This window comes from Rissa tridactyla, chromosome 15 (genome assembly GCF_028500815.1).
Source record: "Rissa tridactyla isolate bRisTri1 chromosome 15, bRisTri1.patW.cur.20221130, whole genome shotgun sequence".
NCBI classification, from domain to species: domain Eukaryota; kingdom Metazoa; phylum Chordata; class Aves; order Charadriiformes; family Laridae; genus Rissa; species Rissa tridactyla.
The window spans coordinates 635,823-652,434 of NC_071480.1; the positions used below are offsets into that span (position 1 = coordinate 635,823).

Here is a 16,612-nt window from a genome sequence, read left to right on the forward strand (position 1 = left end):
GAGGCAACACGGGCAGTGCAGTGGAAGATGTTTGATGTGGAAGGAGCAGGGAGTCCAAAGTGCTGGACCGTATCGTGGGAGATGCCTTGAATCCACTGGTGGGGAAGCAAAACCAGAAATGCTGACGTTTCACGGGAGGAGCTGGAAGAGGGCCCTGTGCTGCATCTGCAGACCTGCGCGGAAGGCTCTCCCAGGGACGTGAAGGGGTGCAAGAAAAAGTGCAGGGATAATTATTGGAAATTTGGACAAACAGGCAGGGGAGACTGGCTGTCCATGGGTCAGCGTCTTGAACGCTAGCCCAGGGTGATGAGATGGGTGAGGCACAGGCTATGTAAGGCACAGAGGAGGGCCTGTAAAAGGACATGCAGGAATGGATGAAGTAATTGAGAAAAAAGCTTCGGACAAATTCTTTGTGAATACTGTCTTTGGGAGGGAAAGCTGTAGCCGCAAGAAAATACAGTGAGATACAGACATGGCCAGATGTGCAAGTCTAGAGAGAGGACTGTGCTGGAGACAGGCCCAGGCTTCAGGCTGGAGTGGCAGGAAAATTAGTAGGGTTGTTAATAATGACTGAAGTGGCCTGGTGGATTTTTCAGAATGGAGCGATAGGACAAAAAAATCCAAAGCATCTTGGCATTTTGTACTGTTTTACCAGTCAGACACAAAGACTTAACTATTCTAGATGCAACAAATCTATCTGATCTGCCAGTTTCTAAAAGAAAATGTCTCTTGACCTCCTGCTCTGGGGGAATTCCTAAACTGCTTAAGTGGAGACCCATTTATTCTTTACCACTGTTTGGCTTTTTCCCCAAAACTTACCTGGGGGTCCCCACTGGCTTTTCGGAGGCTCATATGACCAGAGTCAAGCTGGTGTACCGGGGTCCCAGAGATGTGGTAGCCATTCACTGTGAGAACAGATGGAGAGTTAGCAGGCTTGCTGCTGGTAGCAAATGAATAATTGCACATTTTAAAAACTAATCACATATATACAGATATAAATCACAGTGCCTTTTTTGAGCCACTAGTGTTCACTCCCTCCAGCCTAAGAAACTGTGGATGCTTCTCCCCACCCCAACAGGCTGGTGATGGGATGTGTTAGCTCCAACCCAGAAAGACCCAAGAACTGGACCCTGCAGAAACTCAGCCCATGGGCCCGCTCCGGCCTCAGGATCCTGCAGCAGGCAACTATCGGGAGGTATGACAGGCGTTACTGAGCTGGAAAGAGCCAAGAAAAAGAGACCCCCAAACTCAAAACAGTTCCCATAGTGGTCTGGTAAAATGATGTGTTTGAAGAAGTCGGCTATGGGGTATTGGGTTTGCGTGGCAAGGTTTTGGTAGCGGGGGTGGGGAGGGGGCTACAGGGGTGGCTTCTGTGAGAAGCTGCTGGAAGCTTCCCCCATGTCTGACAGAGCCAAGATGGACCCAGCGCTGGCCAAGGCTGAGCCCATCAGCAATGGTGGTAGCGCCTCTGTGATAACATATTTAAGAAGGGGGGAAAAAAAACCTGCGCGACACCAGCAGCAGCTGGAGAGGAGTGATAATATGTGAGAGAAACAACTCTGCAGACACCAAGGTCAGTGAAGAAGGAGGGGAAGGTGGTGCTCCAGGCACCGGAGCAGAGATTCCCCAGCAGCCCATGGTGAAGACCATGGTGAGGCAGGCTGTGCCTCTGCAGCCCATGGAGGTCCATGGTGGAGCACATATCCACCAGCAGCCCATGGAGGACACCATGCCAGGGCAGAGGGATGCCCAAAGGAGGCTGTGACCCTGAGGAGACCCCACGCTGGAGCAGGCTCCTGGCAGGACCTGTGGACCCGTGGAGGGAGGAGCCCATGCCGGAGCAGATTTGCTGGCAGGACTTGTGACCCCATGGGGGACCCACACGGGAGCAGTCTGTTCCTGAAGGACTGCACGCTGTGGGAGGGCCCCATGCTGGAGCAGGGGAAGAGTGTGAGGAGTCTTCCCCCTGAGGAGGAAGGAGAGGCAGAGACAACATGCGAGCTGACTACAACCTCCATTGCTGCCCCCTGCGCTGCTGAGGGTGGGGAGGTAGAGAAAATTGGGAGTGAAGTTGAGCCTCAGAAGAAAGGAGGGGTGGGGGAAAGATGTTTTAAGATTTGGTTTCTCTTTCTCATACCCTACTCCGATTTGATTGGTAATAAATTAAATTAATTTTCCCGATTTGAGTCTGTTTTGCCCATGACAGTAATTGCTGAGTGATGTCCTTGTCCTTATCTTGACTCATGAGCCTTTCATCGTATTTTTCTCCCCCTGTCCAGCTGAGGAGGGGAAGTGATAGAGCGGCTTCGAGGGTACCTGGCATCCAGCCGGGGTCAACCTGCCACTTACGTAAAAAGCAATGGTTTAATGGAGATGGGCTTGTCATGTCAAGAAAGCAAACCTTGTAAGATATTTACGGTCCATGTATACAGCGGTAGGTTGCTTTATCTTTGGAATATACTGAGCAGAGAATAATGCTCAAAGTAGGGTTAAAACAAGATACACAACTACATTACAAATTCTTTGGTCACAACAAAATGTACTACCTTCAAGCATACTTCCCACTCAGCTCTGCCGATAAAGAAGGGCATCAGTTCAAAAATATTGTAGGAAAAATATCCTCTAGACTGCATTATTTACAGTCAGCTGGCAGCAATGGCCTTTACATGTAGCACTTTTTATTCTAGAGCAATTTTTGCTTTGCGTTGTCTTCCTGCAGTACCTGAAACTTTTCAGTACAGTTATGCTGTTATACTCTGCTACTTGACTCCCTGCAACTTCAAGTCAGGACACAGGTGATGTGGTCGACCCCATAGCTACCATAGGCTAAAATGCTTCGTTGTGCACATGTGCTCTGTGTGGAAGAGCTAGAGCCAGCCCACTCCCCTCTGCAGCCTTTTGCTTCCCTACCCCGGCAGAAAGCAGGACTGGGAAAGGCAGCCTGTCCTCCCCTCCCAGAGCCGGCAGCCCCACTGGCTCCCTGGGCCACTGTCTGCCTCCACGCTCCGAGGAAGGAGCCATCTCAGCTCTGAGCAGATGTTTCAGACAACTGGCCAGAAGGTGCATCAGTAGGCAAACAGACAAGAAGTGTTCAAGGCCAGGTTTGACGGGGCTTTGAGCAACCTGGTCTAGTGGCAAGGTGTCCATGGCAGGAGGGTTGTAACGAGATGAGCTTTAAGGTCCCTTCCAACTAACCATTCTATGATTCTGTGATTCTATGAAGATATATCAGAAGGGAAAGCCCCGCCATGTTTACTCTGCTACACTCACATGACTGTGTACATTAAGTATACATCCCACGTAATCACAGCATTTTCCTTTGCTCTGCTGAGTGGTAGAGAAGCAGATTCACCCAATGCAGCGGTCAGGCACAGCACCAAACAGTACCTGTAGAACTCTTCTGTGACACAGGGCTCTTGGGAGTCCCAGGCACACTGCTTGGCCGCTCCCAGGTCGTTTCTGTTGAAGGGAAACATCAATGTAAGGGTGATGGAGGCCTTGCACACACGCCAGGGAATAACATCTATTACACACGTACAAATGGGTCTGACCCTCAGTGTTCTCTGAACCAGGTTCTCATCACTGCCTACCTCCTCCCATCTCTTTCTGCTGTCGCTCCCCAGCCCTGGCTCCCTTGGCAGCCAGCTAGGATGGTGGAAACAGAGCAGACTGGGAGCTACACCACTGGTTCTTCCAGTGCAGGTCTGCCCCAGGGCCACGCTCGGTAAGGAAGCAGACACATAGCTGTAGCACAGATCACTGCCTGTAAGCTGCTGCCACCATCCGCACAGCCTTTCCTGGTGTAGCTAAACCAAGCCCATCCCGGGCTCCTCCCTGCAGCCCACCGCAGGCACCGAGACCACCCGGCCGCAGCACAGCCAGCCATGGCCCTCACCCTGGGAACAAGCACCAAGCGGTGGCACTGCCTTCGCCCCTGCTCTCTGCATGAAAGGCAGCTGTGAATGACTCAGAGATGTGGCTTTAGTGACATATACACAGACCATAGCATTCTTTTCCCCCAAAAAAAGCTATTTCCCTGGCAAATTTCCTTTTTTTCCACTCGGGTCCTTTAGCAGCTGGGATATGCAAATGTATGTCACACCGGTCTTGATACTCAGAAGACTGCTGCTGCTTTTCCCCTTTCAGTTTTCTCTGTAGTTTAACCATTCTGCTAATTTCCTCAGCAAATGGAAAATTAATTTTGACTACATGCTAAATACAGAAGATTTAGTTGCAAAACTTTGTAAAAGTCGCAAACAGCAGACAGAGTTAGAACAGCAACTTCTGCAGAACTCTAGCTAGAAAACCCAAGCTACCATTCCTTTTGAATTAAGATATTGGTACCAAACAAAATAAATAATACCGCCTGCTTGACGATATCAAATAAGAAAATAAGCCAATTAGTGTAATCAAGTCAAAGGACCGCTTTGGCCACTCCATTTGAAACTGTCATTCCTGAAATTCCAACCAACAGCCATTGAACCCTGCCAAAGCCTGAAATCCTACATCTCTCAGGATTCTGGAGGAAGGTGGTCAAGCGGTGATGGAGCAGGAGAGGCTGAGTGCGCCCTTGGGCGTATCAGTTCGGGGTTGGCAGTCAGCACTTCCACCAGGGCACAAAGGGCCTCCTACCCCAGGCAAGAAACCTGCAGGGTGAACCCGGGAAGGCCTGTTGGGCAGAGGAGGGCGTGCTGGTTTATCTGTCTTTGCATATACAGCCACGCACGTATCCACACATAGAGATGTCCTCAAGGGTTGCGTTAGGTTCCTTATTTCAGGAAAGGCCTCAGGATGACGATCCCAAATGGGGGAAGGTGCCATCCCCCACACCTGTGATGCCCAAATCCTTGAGACATGGGCCCCACTTCCCCCTCGCTCCCCGTCTCTCCGAGCCACCGCACGCTTCTGCTTGCAAAGAAAAATGCTTTGAGGTTGTTTTTTTTTTCCTTGCAAGTGCAAAACCTGGTGGACTAGAAGCTTTGATGAATCATGGGGAAATATTTAAATTTTACCCAGCTTTTTGTGAATTCGATAGTAAGTTAATAAATTCTGTGCTAGGTCAGTGAGGAAGAACTGGAATGTGTTTTAACTAAACAGAAGGCAAATCAAATGCTAAGAGTTGTCTTTTATGAGTCAGCTTGTCTTGGCTTTACATACACAAGTGCACGGTTAACTAAAGACAAATTCTGATTCGCATTTATTGTAATGCAAAGGTAAACAACCGAATATGCTACCCATGTTTCTTTTTTTTTTTTCCTAATGCAAATTGTTGATTAATGAATAATGTAAGTGAGTTGAGTTGAAGACAAGTGTTTTCAAGGATGGCTTTTGGAGATCTGTGTGTGGGGGTTGTGATGTCCACCCCTATTATGCCCAAGCGCAATCAGCATGTCAACACGTTTTTGTCAGAACTGACTTTGACATTAGCAGTAAAAAGTGTTAACTTCATATTTGGCTTTTGTTTTTATTTTTTTTAATGCAAGCTTTTCTGTTTACAATTTTTTTGTATTTTTGAGTCCGTACAGAGGAAAGTACCTAAAAACCTAACAAGTATATTTGAAATGTAATTAATTGGTTAAAATTACCAGCTGCTTCTTGTAACCGGTCTCTACTTCGCGTGCTAGCTGCTGTGGAGCCGGTGGGAAGTGCCCAGTTCTTCCCCTCTGCCATACAGAAGGCCCAGATTCATAACTTGAGGGCAGAAATGTTATATGTGAAAGAGCAGTGCCCAGTGGTTGACAAATTTTCTAAAATAAAGTGAATGTGGAGTTATGCACATTGAAAAAAAAATAAAAAAAATAATATAAAAATGCATAAAATAGAAATAGCATCTCTTATCGTGTAGGAAATGAAAAGAACAAGAATGTTTTTTACCACATTTATTTTGAGTGCTAGGAGAAAAGAAAATCCACTTCCGTGCACCGAGGAACAGAGGGAATATTCCGGCAGCCCAAGAAGGGAGAAGAGCTCACCTCCACCAGGACTGCACTGCCGTAATGCCATCTACTGGAAGCAACTAAATTTACCAAGATAATACTGCAACATTACAAATTTCTCTGCAGCTTCATCATGATTAGACGTGAATGGGGGGCAGGGGTGATTTTTTTCCCACAACTACACAGAAAAGTTTTGGTGAGAGATAACACTCTGTTTGATACAGCCAAACAGACTTGGAATACCAAATGCAGCCTTCGATCCTGGTGCCTGGAAAATCTGAAGACTATTTGTAACCCTGTAAAACAATGATCACTGCTATTAGGAATAGACACAATATCTGACAAGATTTTATATCACACCCAATTTTCCAGAGAGGATGTTGAAGTCAAGCTAAAACCTCTCACTGTGAGAGTGCAATTTAGCACTGGCAGACCAACACCAACAAGTTCTGTCCTCCCTTATCGGCCACATGTTAATTATTCTATTTAGCCAATGAGGGGGAGGAATAATCAGTAGTTTCCTAGTCACCCTCTGGACTGTGAAGGAGGTCTGTGAAGAGGAAGATGTCCTGCAGCCCCGGGAGGTATCTGGAAATTAGTTACTGAACAGCAAGGCAGTAGAAAGCCACTTGTTCAAACTGAAATGACGTAGTGAGAGGAAAAACAGTTACAAGACCTAAGCTACACGTGCCAACAGAGCTAAAGAGGGTTTTCACAGATGTGGTTAAGCATTTCCTCCCAAAGGAAAGCAGAAACCCGTGGTGTTTGGGGAAAGAAAGTTCACTTCGCATCTGTTTGGCAGAATGAGAAATGACACGATGCATCAGGCCTTCGGAGAACCACACACTCTGGGGCATCATGTTAGTCAAGAAACACAACTTCTGAGGAGGTCCCGATGCAGATGATTTTTGTGATCAAAGTGTAGTAGCTGAAGAAGGAATTTTGTGCCTCTTCTCCATGAATCCAGTAGCCATCTGAGGTCAAAGCAGCTACTTTCCAGTCTGAACATACAACATCAGAAAACATCAGGGCTTTAAGGTCTAGCATAATCCCTCCTGAGTGTGCTTATGTTGCTTTCAGGAATGGATTTAATACCTCTGCATGGTGTCATTTGTAGTGCTGTTTTAGGAGCTAAATGCTCCATAGTTTCATCAGCCAAACTACGAGAATGGGGCAGAGCAAGTCAGAGGACCTCTGGGTCTGGTTACTGTGCAGAAACTTTCCCTGGTCTTTAGGATCTGTATCAGCTACAACATGTCACCCAACTACTGGTGCTGTCTCATGTCTTTATAAATAGACTTGGAGTTTGTTTTGGTTTTAACGGCAATAAAGCTGTAACGCTGAGCAGCTCCAAACCCAGCTTCTGCCCTGAATAACGTGAAGCTGTGCAGGCTGCACAGGTCACTTGGACATGGATGAAGACCAGCAACAGAACATGTCCCTCCTCAGTGCCACAGGAAGAAACCCTGCAAACTTCTCCCAAATTGTTCCTGAAAACATGCATAATTAGAAGTGATATTTACAGTAGGGTAGAACAGGCCCCAGGGTCTTACCCCATCTTTTTTGGATTCACTTTGCTCTTGCCAATGGCATGTAGGAATCGCCCGTATGTGCAGACAGTTTGCAAACCTCCTAGCCTTCCTTTGCTGCTCCACTGCATCTCCATAGGCTTTCAGCAAGGTTTGCGGCCTGTCCATGGCTCCCCAAAGTGCAAAGTTGGACCTGTGAGTCGAAGAGAGTGCAAACAGTCCTGCTTTGGAAACAGGTTTCCTTCAACAGTGCAATAGCACACTCCCCAGTCCGAACCTCCATGCTGCTGGAAGCCACCGTGCTCCAGCTGGCTCTGCTGGAAGCAAATCTCACCTCACCCGTCAGTGCTCTCGCATCTTATCTCCCCTTTTGGACTAAGATCTTCCCCACATTTGTGATGAATCAGAAAGGGTTTCACGGCACTTCATTTCTTGATGCTGTGTGTGGGAGAAAACAGCCCAAAGGAAAGGCCAGGGGAGCGTGTGGGTTTGTGCATGTAAGGAGGGGAAATCACTTGCAATGCCCTGAGACTGCAGTAAACATTCAGAAGTCTGGAAGCAGGAGTGGGTGAATGAGAGTACTCTGTTTTCCTCCTATTCCGTAGAGGACGTGTAGCACAAGGAGATTTTGTTTCATTGGAATGAGGAGGTCCCACCACTGCGTCAGTTCACAGAACTGACTCCAGGCCAGGCAGAACTGTCCTGGCTCTCCCCTCCTCACCTCCTGCAGGCTACCATCTGAGGACTCTCCTGATTCAGCACAGCAGCTCTTTTGTCTTTGTGCTCCAATGTTTTGGTCCGGTGAGGCCTGCAGTACCGAACCCTGTATGGGTCACCTACAGCAACATCAGCTCAAAAGGCCCAACCAACCAGCCCGTGAGTGAGCCTCTGAAGTGCAACATGGTCCTCTACACAGTGTTCTTACGTTGCACTGAGAGGTCACACTTCTTTGTGGGCCTCCCAGGGCCCTGGCTTTTACTTCGATCCTCATACCCAATGAAAAGAGACAAGAAAAGCAGGCAGCAGGGACAGATGGAAATCTCCACGCTCCTGCACGAAACAGGAGATCCAATCTCACAAGTGCTGAAAGCAGAGTGTCATGTAGTGCATGAACTAGTGCAGCAGTGCATGCAGTGTCAGAACTGAAACCCAGCTCCATCCCACAGGCAGCTCAATAAAGAAGAGACTGAGGCTGCCACACAGCTTTTATCCTTGGCCCCGAGACAGCACCATGGAGACAGGCACCATCCACGAGCTCTTGAAATCTTCTGTCCATATGCTGAGGGTAGAGATGCCCTGTCACTACCTCAACAGCATGGGAAAAGCTGCTGACAACAGTCCTTACTTGGTCTTTCAGAATGAGCACTGTACCATGCCCCTCCTTTTGCAAAGACCATGCGACAAAAGCGAGCCCTTCATTGCAGGCTTAGTAGTGATAATAATGCTATTTCCAGCACTTTCTGAGACATACTTAGTTTTTCTAGGTTTTAGGCCATTTTACCAGGGCAGGTTTCTATACCACCCTTAAGCTAGGACATTCTGCATCGGGGGAAATTGTCACTAAAAAATTTTATCTGTATGAGAAAATGCATGTAATAAAAATGCTTGACATCTCTTAGGTGTCTCCACAGATGACTTACTATTTCAGCTGCAGTTCATAAGTTTAGTTGGAGTAGGTGTTGACCGTAGCTGGTGAGATATGAAAGAAAAACCTCAACCCACAGGCTAAATCCTTCCATGCTCCTTAACTGGCTCAGAGAGGTGGAAAAATATTAGGCAGAGGAAGTACTAGAGTAGGTTGTGGTTACATTCCTTCCGTCCACCGATCTCTCGTGTCAGGTCTAGAAAGTACTTCAGAAGAGGCAACAACTGTCTGCAAGTGGTGGACTTCCTCACTGCTTTCCAGCATCACAGTACAGGTGGTCTTCAAGGAGTGAGCCCCTCTAGCGCATCTGGCTTTGTTGAGCCCCAGGCTGACCATGCACCCTAGCTCTCAGGGACGCAACAAGGTGTGCTGGCCAGGAGCTCCATGAACATGCCAGCCTAGCCCAACTACTGTGTCACCTCTCTCAAAGAAATGGCATGCTTTCAGCTGTTTGAGGTTGCTTTCTAACCAAGCAAAGACAAAATAAGTCTTGTTTATTCTCTGAAAATAGAGAGTTCAAGATTTGGTAAACGTTGGAGTTAAAGTTACAAAAAGACCATCTGTTATTGGTGGTCTTAGTGACACCCTTGGACAGATAAATTTCCTCTGGAGAACTGACCACTCTGTATTCACACAGTTCCCTTCCCCACTCACAACAGCCTCAGTGAAAATGTCAATATCACTGTGTGATCACAGGGTAGAAAATTCTCCTAGTTAGCCTGTTGTCATCCTCCAATTACCCAGTGAAATGCAGCATTATTAAAATTGCTTTCATATTCTTGATTAAGGTCTAGCTTATGATGGTGCAGTAGGGAGGTTTCCTTTGCGTCTGGTGCTTCTTAGTTTAATCCTTTTTATGTGCTTACAATGCTTAAAAATTGTGTGTCTTGGGAAAGAATTGTTGAGCTTGCAACACCTAAGAGTGCTCTCAGCTTTGGCACTGCACAGAAGCTATGAGACACAAACGTAGTGAATGGTATGTTTTAGGATGGAGAACCTCAAAACACACAGAAGCACCTTTAAGTTTCCGTAGGTATTCTCAGACCCATTAGGACACCTAATGACAAAGGTATCACATACAAGACAACCACGGTTCCCATCTCTTCTCTGCCCGTATTGTGCCAGGCAGTGATCATGGCAACAAGGCACAAAGAGGATGAAGACTGGTGGAGTTTCCAGCTGTGGATTCCAATGGAGCTTAGACATGTCAGCACTTAACCACTCAGACCGGAATGTTTTAGCAGATACTGGTCTGGTGCCCTGGGAAATTCACTTGCAAGACAAAGACAGCACCATGCTGGATGGAAAGAACGCAGCTGCTCGCTAGCCATAGGATGTTTAAGGTCCCTAAACGCTAGGTTTGCAAGGCAAATGTGTGTGTTCATGGCACTGAGTTTTCAGCTATTGTTTGGGCACTGCCTAGAAAAGAACAATCTGTTGTTTCTGCTGTTCCTGGGGTCAGTAGGCAGGCTGCAGGTCGCAGTGGTTGCACAGCTGGATCAGAGACTTGCTTGGAGTTAAGAACTTCGGTGGAAAAATGGTGAAGGGTAAATGAAGATAAGCAGGGAAGGGTACCCAGAAGAACAGAAACAGAAAAGCTGGCTGGTGGTACCAGGAGGATACCAAGTAATATGTATTTTTTCAGGCAGATCAAGAAAATTTTCTTAAAACTCTGAAGTGCTGGACTTGAGATTCGTTTCAAGGAAACAATCGCTTGCAGCTACACATTTGAGGACTGCCTGAAAGTCTATGCCCCAGAACTTGCTGTTGCAGGTGGCATTTTACTAATGATGTTTGTGACGGTGAGAATATATGGACTTTAATTAGGATCAAGATAATGTGAAAGCAGAATTCCTGCTTTCCAGGAGACAGAAAGCTGTTTAGTAAATGGGAAGGACATAACACCACAGACAAGAAAAGCCTGGAAATAAGGACACAGCATGTAAGACTGACCTCAGATGAGAATGCAAGATGGCAGTAAGCCACAGGCACACTTGTGTCATAAGTATGTAAGTCAACTTCAATGTGACAGACAAGGTAGCTGGAGTGCTATTGTTTGACTAATGCAAGAGGTATTACAGCTGCAGCACATCAGATAATTTCTTCAGCATAATCAAATATTTTCCTGCTGAATCTACCACCCACGCGCAGTTGTAAACCACTCCCAAAGACACTGAGCAATATAGTTAACCACATAGTAGCTGTGCATTCTGGGCACGCGGCACTTCTGAACTCAGCATGGCAGTGTGATCCTGAGGCTCCCCTTTCAGAAAACACACCGAGCCCACCCCTGCCGGGCTGCCTGGAAACTTTTCCGTGTTCTCTCACAGTCCAGGTTACGTGCAGTATCAGCTGCTCCGCCGGCACTATTCAGTCAATGGTTTACAACAGTCTCACACGTGTAAAGAGGATTAACGGGATGTCAAAGCAGAGGAGACTGCTCACCGCAGTTTTCTTAAAGATGGTTTGTCCATGCCCAAAAGATTTTTTTAAGAGGCTATGTGAAGAACACAATTCTTCACACCTTTCAGAGACTGGATAGCATCTCCCCCCGTCCACCCTGACTGCTTCTCACCTTCTCTGCCCCTTCATTTACCCATCCCACCCTATGTCTTTATGGTCTTCCCCATCACTTGTACCCGGACTCATGTCTCCTCTCATTTCCAATCACAACACGGAACTACAATTATTATTGATAAGAAAACATCGTACTTGTGAATTACTTCAGAAATGTACATTTGTTTCAGATGATGCCAGTGCAGTCCTGGGAAAGGGGAGAGGCTCAGCCCTAGTAAGCTGCATGAAGTTGCCAGCAGTCCTGACACCACCTGAACCGAATATGAAGCATTGTAAAGAACTGCAGGCAGGGGAGAGCTATTTTCCTTCCTCTGGGCTCTGAAAATACCAGCTAGAAGCCTGCTGCCACCCCCCCAAGACAGCAGCAAGAACACAAACATAGTTATTTCACAGGCACTGTCAGGTAGGAGATATCCGGGGCAGAAACGCTTTCACCTTACCTGCACCTGCCTCCAAAAGACCCACAGGTTGTCCAGGTGTGCTCGGGGTTGAAATATCAGCATTCTGTGTGTTTGCCCTCTCTCCCAGACAGGGTTTCTTCCTATTCACAGCCTTTCCAACAGCTCATATACATGAAAGGTTTTGAAAGCTTCACACACAGTGATTTTGCAACGCAGACCAGCCTGGGGACATTTATTTCTTGAAATTCCAGCAGAACAACAGAGCTTCTCGCTGACTTGCCGCAATGGTACCTGTCTTGGGAAGGGAATGTACTGGGACACCCCTGTACACTGCCAGATCCTGGCAATCTCAGCTGAATGGTGATGGACACAGGCCCTGAGGGGCCAACAGGGTCTACAGCACTTCACATAAACACTTACTGGATTTTCTTTAGTAAGACCACACACACAACAACCCCTCACCTGAGTCACAGACAGAGGTGGAGGAGTGTGCATAACGCACTGTGGTATTTATCAACCAGGGTCTTGAGCCAGCTCCCTTGAAATATGAAGGCCACAAGGTAAGTGGCAGTTTCTGGAGGCCTTATTTCATGTTTCTTCAAACACATCGACACCAGAGCTGACCTGTGAGCCCAAGGAGAGTGCAGATGGACAGTTAGCCTCGAGGGATGGAGCCCGCCACTGTTTGCGCAGTTCTGGTGAGGCAGAAATAACAAAAAGCCTGTTTTCATATTTCTTCTGAAGCAAATAAGGGAATTCGATTGGCAGCCAGGTGGGTTCAGAAGCAGCATGGGAGCTGTGCACAAGAGCGTTTTACACTCTCTCCAGTCCTCCAACACTTTATTCTCCCCCTGCCTGCAAAGAGGACCCCTAAACCCATCCATCTTAGGATGTACAGACCCCCCTGCTCCCATCAGCTGCCATCACCCCCCACTGCCAACACCCTCCCCTAGCCCAGGAAGCAGAAGCAGCCATCCCTACAAACCCCTCTGAGCCACGGGGAAGGATCAGGCCAGAGCGGGTGGGTTGCACACCATGCTCTCCCCATCCAGAGTCACAAGCGCCATTGCTACAGCCCAGACGTCCCCTGCGGAGCAGCAGGAGCTTCAGGAGACAGGGACAAGAAACTCGGGCTGCTTACACATTTCAAACAGCCGATTCCTCTTCCTTGGCACATGCACTGGGTGTGCGACAGCACGGACTGAGCACGTGTCCTACGGGGCTTGTGGTAGCACAAGGGGCTGTGGGTAGTCATGCTGAGACTGGAGAAACTGGGGAAGCACGGGCATGGAGATAGCCAAACACTGGCTAGGAAGAGATCTTAATGTCTAAAACTTGATGAGTAAAAAATCCAAGGCAGTGTAGTATTGTTCAAGGGCACAGGGACAGACAGATGAGGAACAGCCACTACTGCAGGTCTGGGAAGGACCTGCTCACCCTCACAGTTACTTCTCAGAGTAATCACTGGTCTCCCATTCATTGTTCCAACAGCAGAAAAGCATTTCCCCTCCATATGCTGAATCAAACCTATGAGTAATGCACACATAAATGCAGGGTTTTTTTCAACTCAGACCTGGTAGTTTCTAGTACGTAGAAGAGCTTTCTGTGGGACTTACAGCTCTGTAACGCTGAGCTGCAGCTCTGGCCAGCTCTAAGCCATATGCTGTGGCTACCCTGAATGAGGCCAAGTGTGCTACGCAGACGGTGTTCGCCTCCCTGAGACATCCTTTGCAGAGCCTGCCTTTCCTTTCCACTGCCTTCCTGCCAGCCCCACTGTGGGCTCCTGTGTTCTCAGTACTTGTGCAATGAAGGTACCTAAAGACATCTTTCTTTCCTCAGCCATTGCTATGTCAACAGGTCATATTTCTGATAATTCTGATATTTCTTAAGCCTATCAAGGCTGCCCCTGGAGAAATATTTCTGCCTTGGTCTGATTTGCAGAGCTGTTGGCCTGCCCTTCCAGCTCCTGCTATTCAAGCAACCCCCAGGAAGACGGCAGCTCTTCAGACACTGAATCTCGCCAAAGTGCTGTCCCTCTGAAGTGTGAGTATGCATGCAAACGTGTGGTTGTGTGCATGTGTGAACACGCCTGGGTATTTGCGATAGTTGTAGGAACTAAGTGTAGAAATGGGGGTGCGGCATTTTACAGGTGTCCTATGCATCCTCGGGACTGCCAGGGCGGATATTTTGGGTGTGAGGGGAGGTGTGCTCACCACATGACCCGAGAGGAAGAGACTGTTTCCCTGTGCAGCCCTCCCTGTGCCTGCTGACACCACCACGGCTGCATTCTGCTACAGGAGGAGTAAGGGGCAGTATTCCCATGCAAGGAAACGGAGGACAGTGCTAAAGTTCCCCTTCAGTTCCAGGCTGTAAGCTAAGGTCCCTGCTTAGATTCACTACAGCCACCTTTACCTGCCTCTGGAGTCAGTATTGTCACCAAAGCTCTCCTTATAGGCAATGAAGAGAGACTGGCACTTACAGGGTGTATCTCACGTTAGCTATTTTAGACACATCAGGAGGACAATTGAAAGGTAAAGGCAATTATTTCTTTTCATGGATAAGTGGTGAGACTGGAAGATCCCGTTCAAATGGAGTTGTCCACCCTGCGGACGGTACCTTGTCAGACAAATGAAACTCTGCCCTGCTGAGATGGCCATAGGGATGGTGAAACCTACCTAAGGGCAGAGGAGTGAGCATCCTAGAGGCCAGTCAGTGCTGCGGACACTCATGGGACCAGCCTGACAGCCACGCACTCCTTTGCACACACTGCTTTGCAGTTTATAATCCTTGCTTGCTGGTGTCCTGATTCTAAACAGAGAGCACGAACATGCACTTAAACCTCCAAATCCCAGGAGAGGTATCCTGACTGTCCTTCCAGACAGCACAGGACTCCTTGCAGAGTTAACGATGCAAAATAAGGACGGTGACTTCTACAGAGAAGGGTCTTCCAGGCATTTTAGAATGGCTTGCCATCTCTCTCCTCTTTTGTATGTTTTGACATGAAACGCTTGGACGTTGCACAAGATAGATGCCAGGCATCCTGACTGCAATGTAACTGATGCAGACTCAACCATCCTACAGCAGGCCACACTGTGAAAACCACTTTTAGGTGTATTGAAATCCTCTTGGGCTTCATTCTGCAGACCTTTTGCAGGTCAGAAGCCTTTAAAATGGTTTCAGGATTGAGTCCAACCAGTTTCAGAGAATGATAAATGATGATGAATGATGTGTTTATCCGGTTGGGCCATCAAGTGGAGATAGACAGGAATGCGCTGTCTTTGTTGGCTGTCTCATTGACCTGTGCAAATCTGTTTGTTCCATACAGAGTCACCCCAATTCTTTCATTACAGGTTTTTTTTTCTAGCATCTTTTTTCCACATAAGAACACTGTCTCATAAATTCTGTTTCTTTCCAGCTAAGCACCCATCTCCTTGTGTTTTCCAGGTAATGAAAATTAGATCACAGAACAACACACATGGTGGAAACAGTATTATGGTCAGATAAGATGTACGGATAGCACAGGCAGATAATCAAAATGTGGAAGGACACTAACTAACCACTGGAAACAGCTGACAAAAATATTAGTGCCTCAGCAGGGGGAAGATTCTGTTGTATTTTGAAGGCTCAGAAGAATCAAGAGGTTACTTCCCCCTAAAATCCTACTTCCCCTCCCCAGGAATGGGAATGCGTACTTGAGTTCCTGTCTCTGAACAGCTCAAGCACTGAGAGCAAAAAAACTATTTAATCCAAAAAAAGTCTTTTGCACCACGTGAGGAAGGAAGCATATGGTGAAGCAGAGATAGTGCAGTGCCAGGCACGTTCAGAAAGGCAATTTGTTGGATGGACCCGTCACTCACACCTCCTGTTTTCAGGAGCAGGGAGCAGAACCACACAAAGGGTTCAGCTGGGGAGCAGCACACAGCCCCACCACACCAAAACTTGTGTAGCTTTTGCTTACCGACTTCCTTCAAAGGCCATGTACCCTCCCAGCTCCCAGCCACGCACCCATCCCAGCAAACGGACGGCACGGTGCAGAGCCCACCCACCAGCTGCTGCCACCCCGCATACTGCTGGCTAATCCTGCCTTTCCCTGGGAGCAGGAGGGCAGGACTGCCCAGGGAGGAGCAGGATCTGTCCTAAAGCACAGTGGCAATATTCGGCACAGGTCCACGTAGGTACACAAGAAACGAAGTGCAGCAAATGTTCCTCTGAACTCATATTAAGAGTCTTTGACTTAGACAACTAGAAAAAGCAAACCAGCGGTTGAGTACAACTGCCTAGACAGATGTGACGTATGTAAAAATTGGGGAAGCACAAAGATACCAAACAAAGAACAACTCCCATGTGAGTCCCAGGTATTTGTCATGCTCTACAGTGACAAATGTTTTTCATATAGGTTAGGCTTTACAGACTGAAAAAACAGGCCTGACAGGGATTTCAGGAAGTCATTTTGTCCCCACTGTGCCCCAAAGCAAGGCCAACATGATTTTTCACAGTTTTGCGTAACCTGCTATTAGAGACCTC

The 16,612-nt window shown here is 47.6% G+C and overlaps 1 protein-coding gene across 12 annotated transcripts in view; it reads right to left on the reverse strand.

Annotated features, from left to right (window-relative positions):
* The window catches only part of GAS7 (growth arrest specific 7), a 160,107-nt gene that overhangs the window by 96,034 nt on the left and 47,461 nt on the right, over nucleotides 1-16,612 (reverse strand). For all 12 annotated transcript variants that reach the window (XM_054221563.1, XM_054221568.1, XM_054221565.1 and 9 more), the window contains 2 exons: nucleotides 3,388-3,459; nucleotides 820-905 (listed from right to left, as the gene is read on the reverse strand). In XM_054221563.1, the coding sequence (XP_054077538.1) occupies nucleotides 820-905; nucleotides 3,388-3,459 (158 nt within the window). The remainder of the gene's footprint in view (nucleotides 1-819; nucleotides 906-3,387; nucleotides 3,460-16,612) is intronic.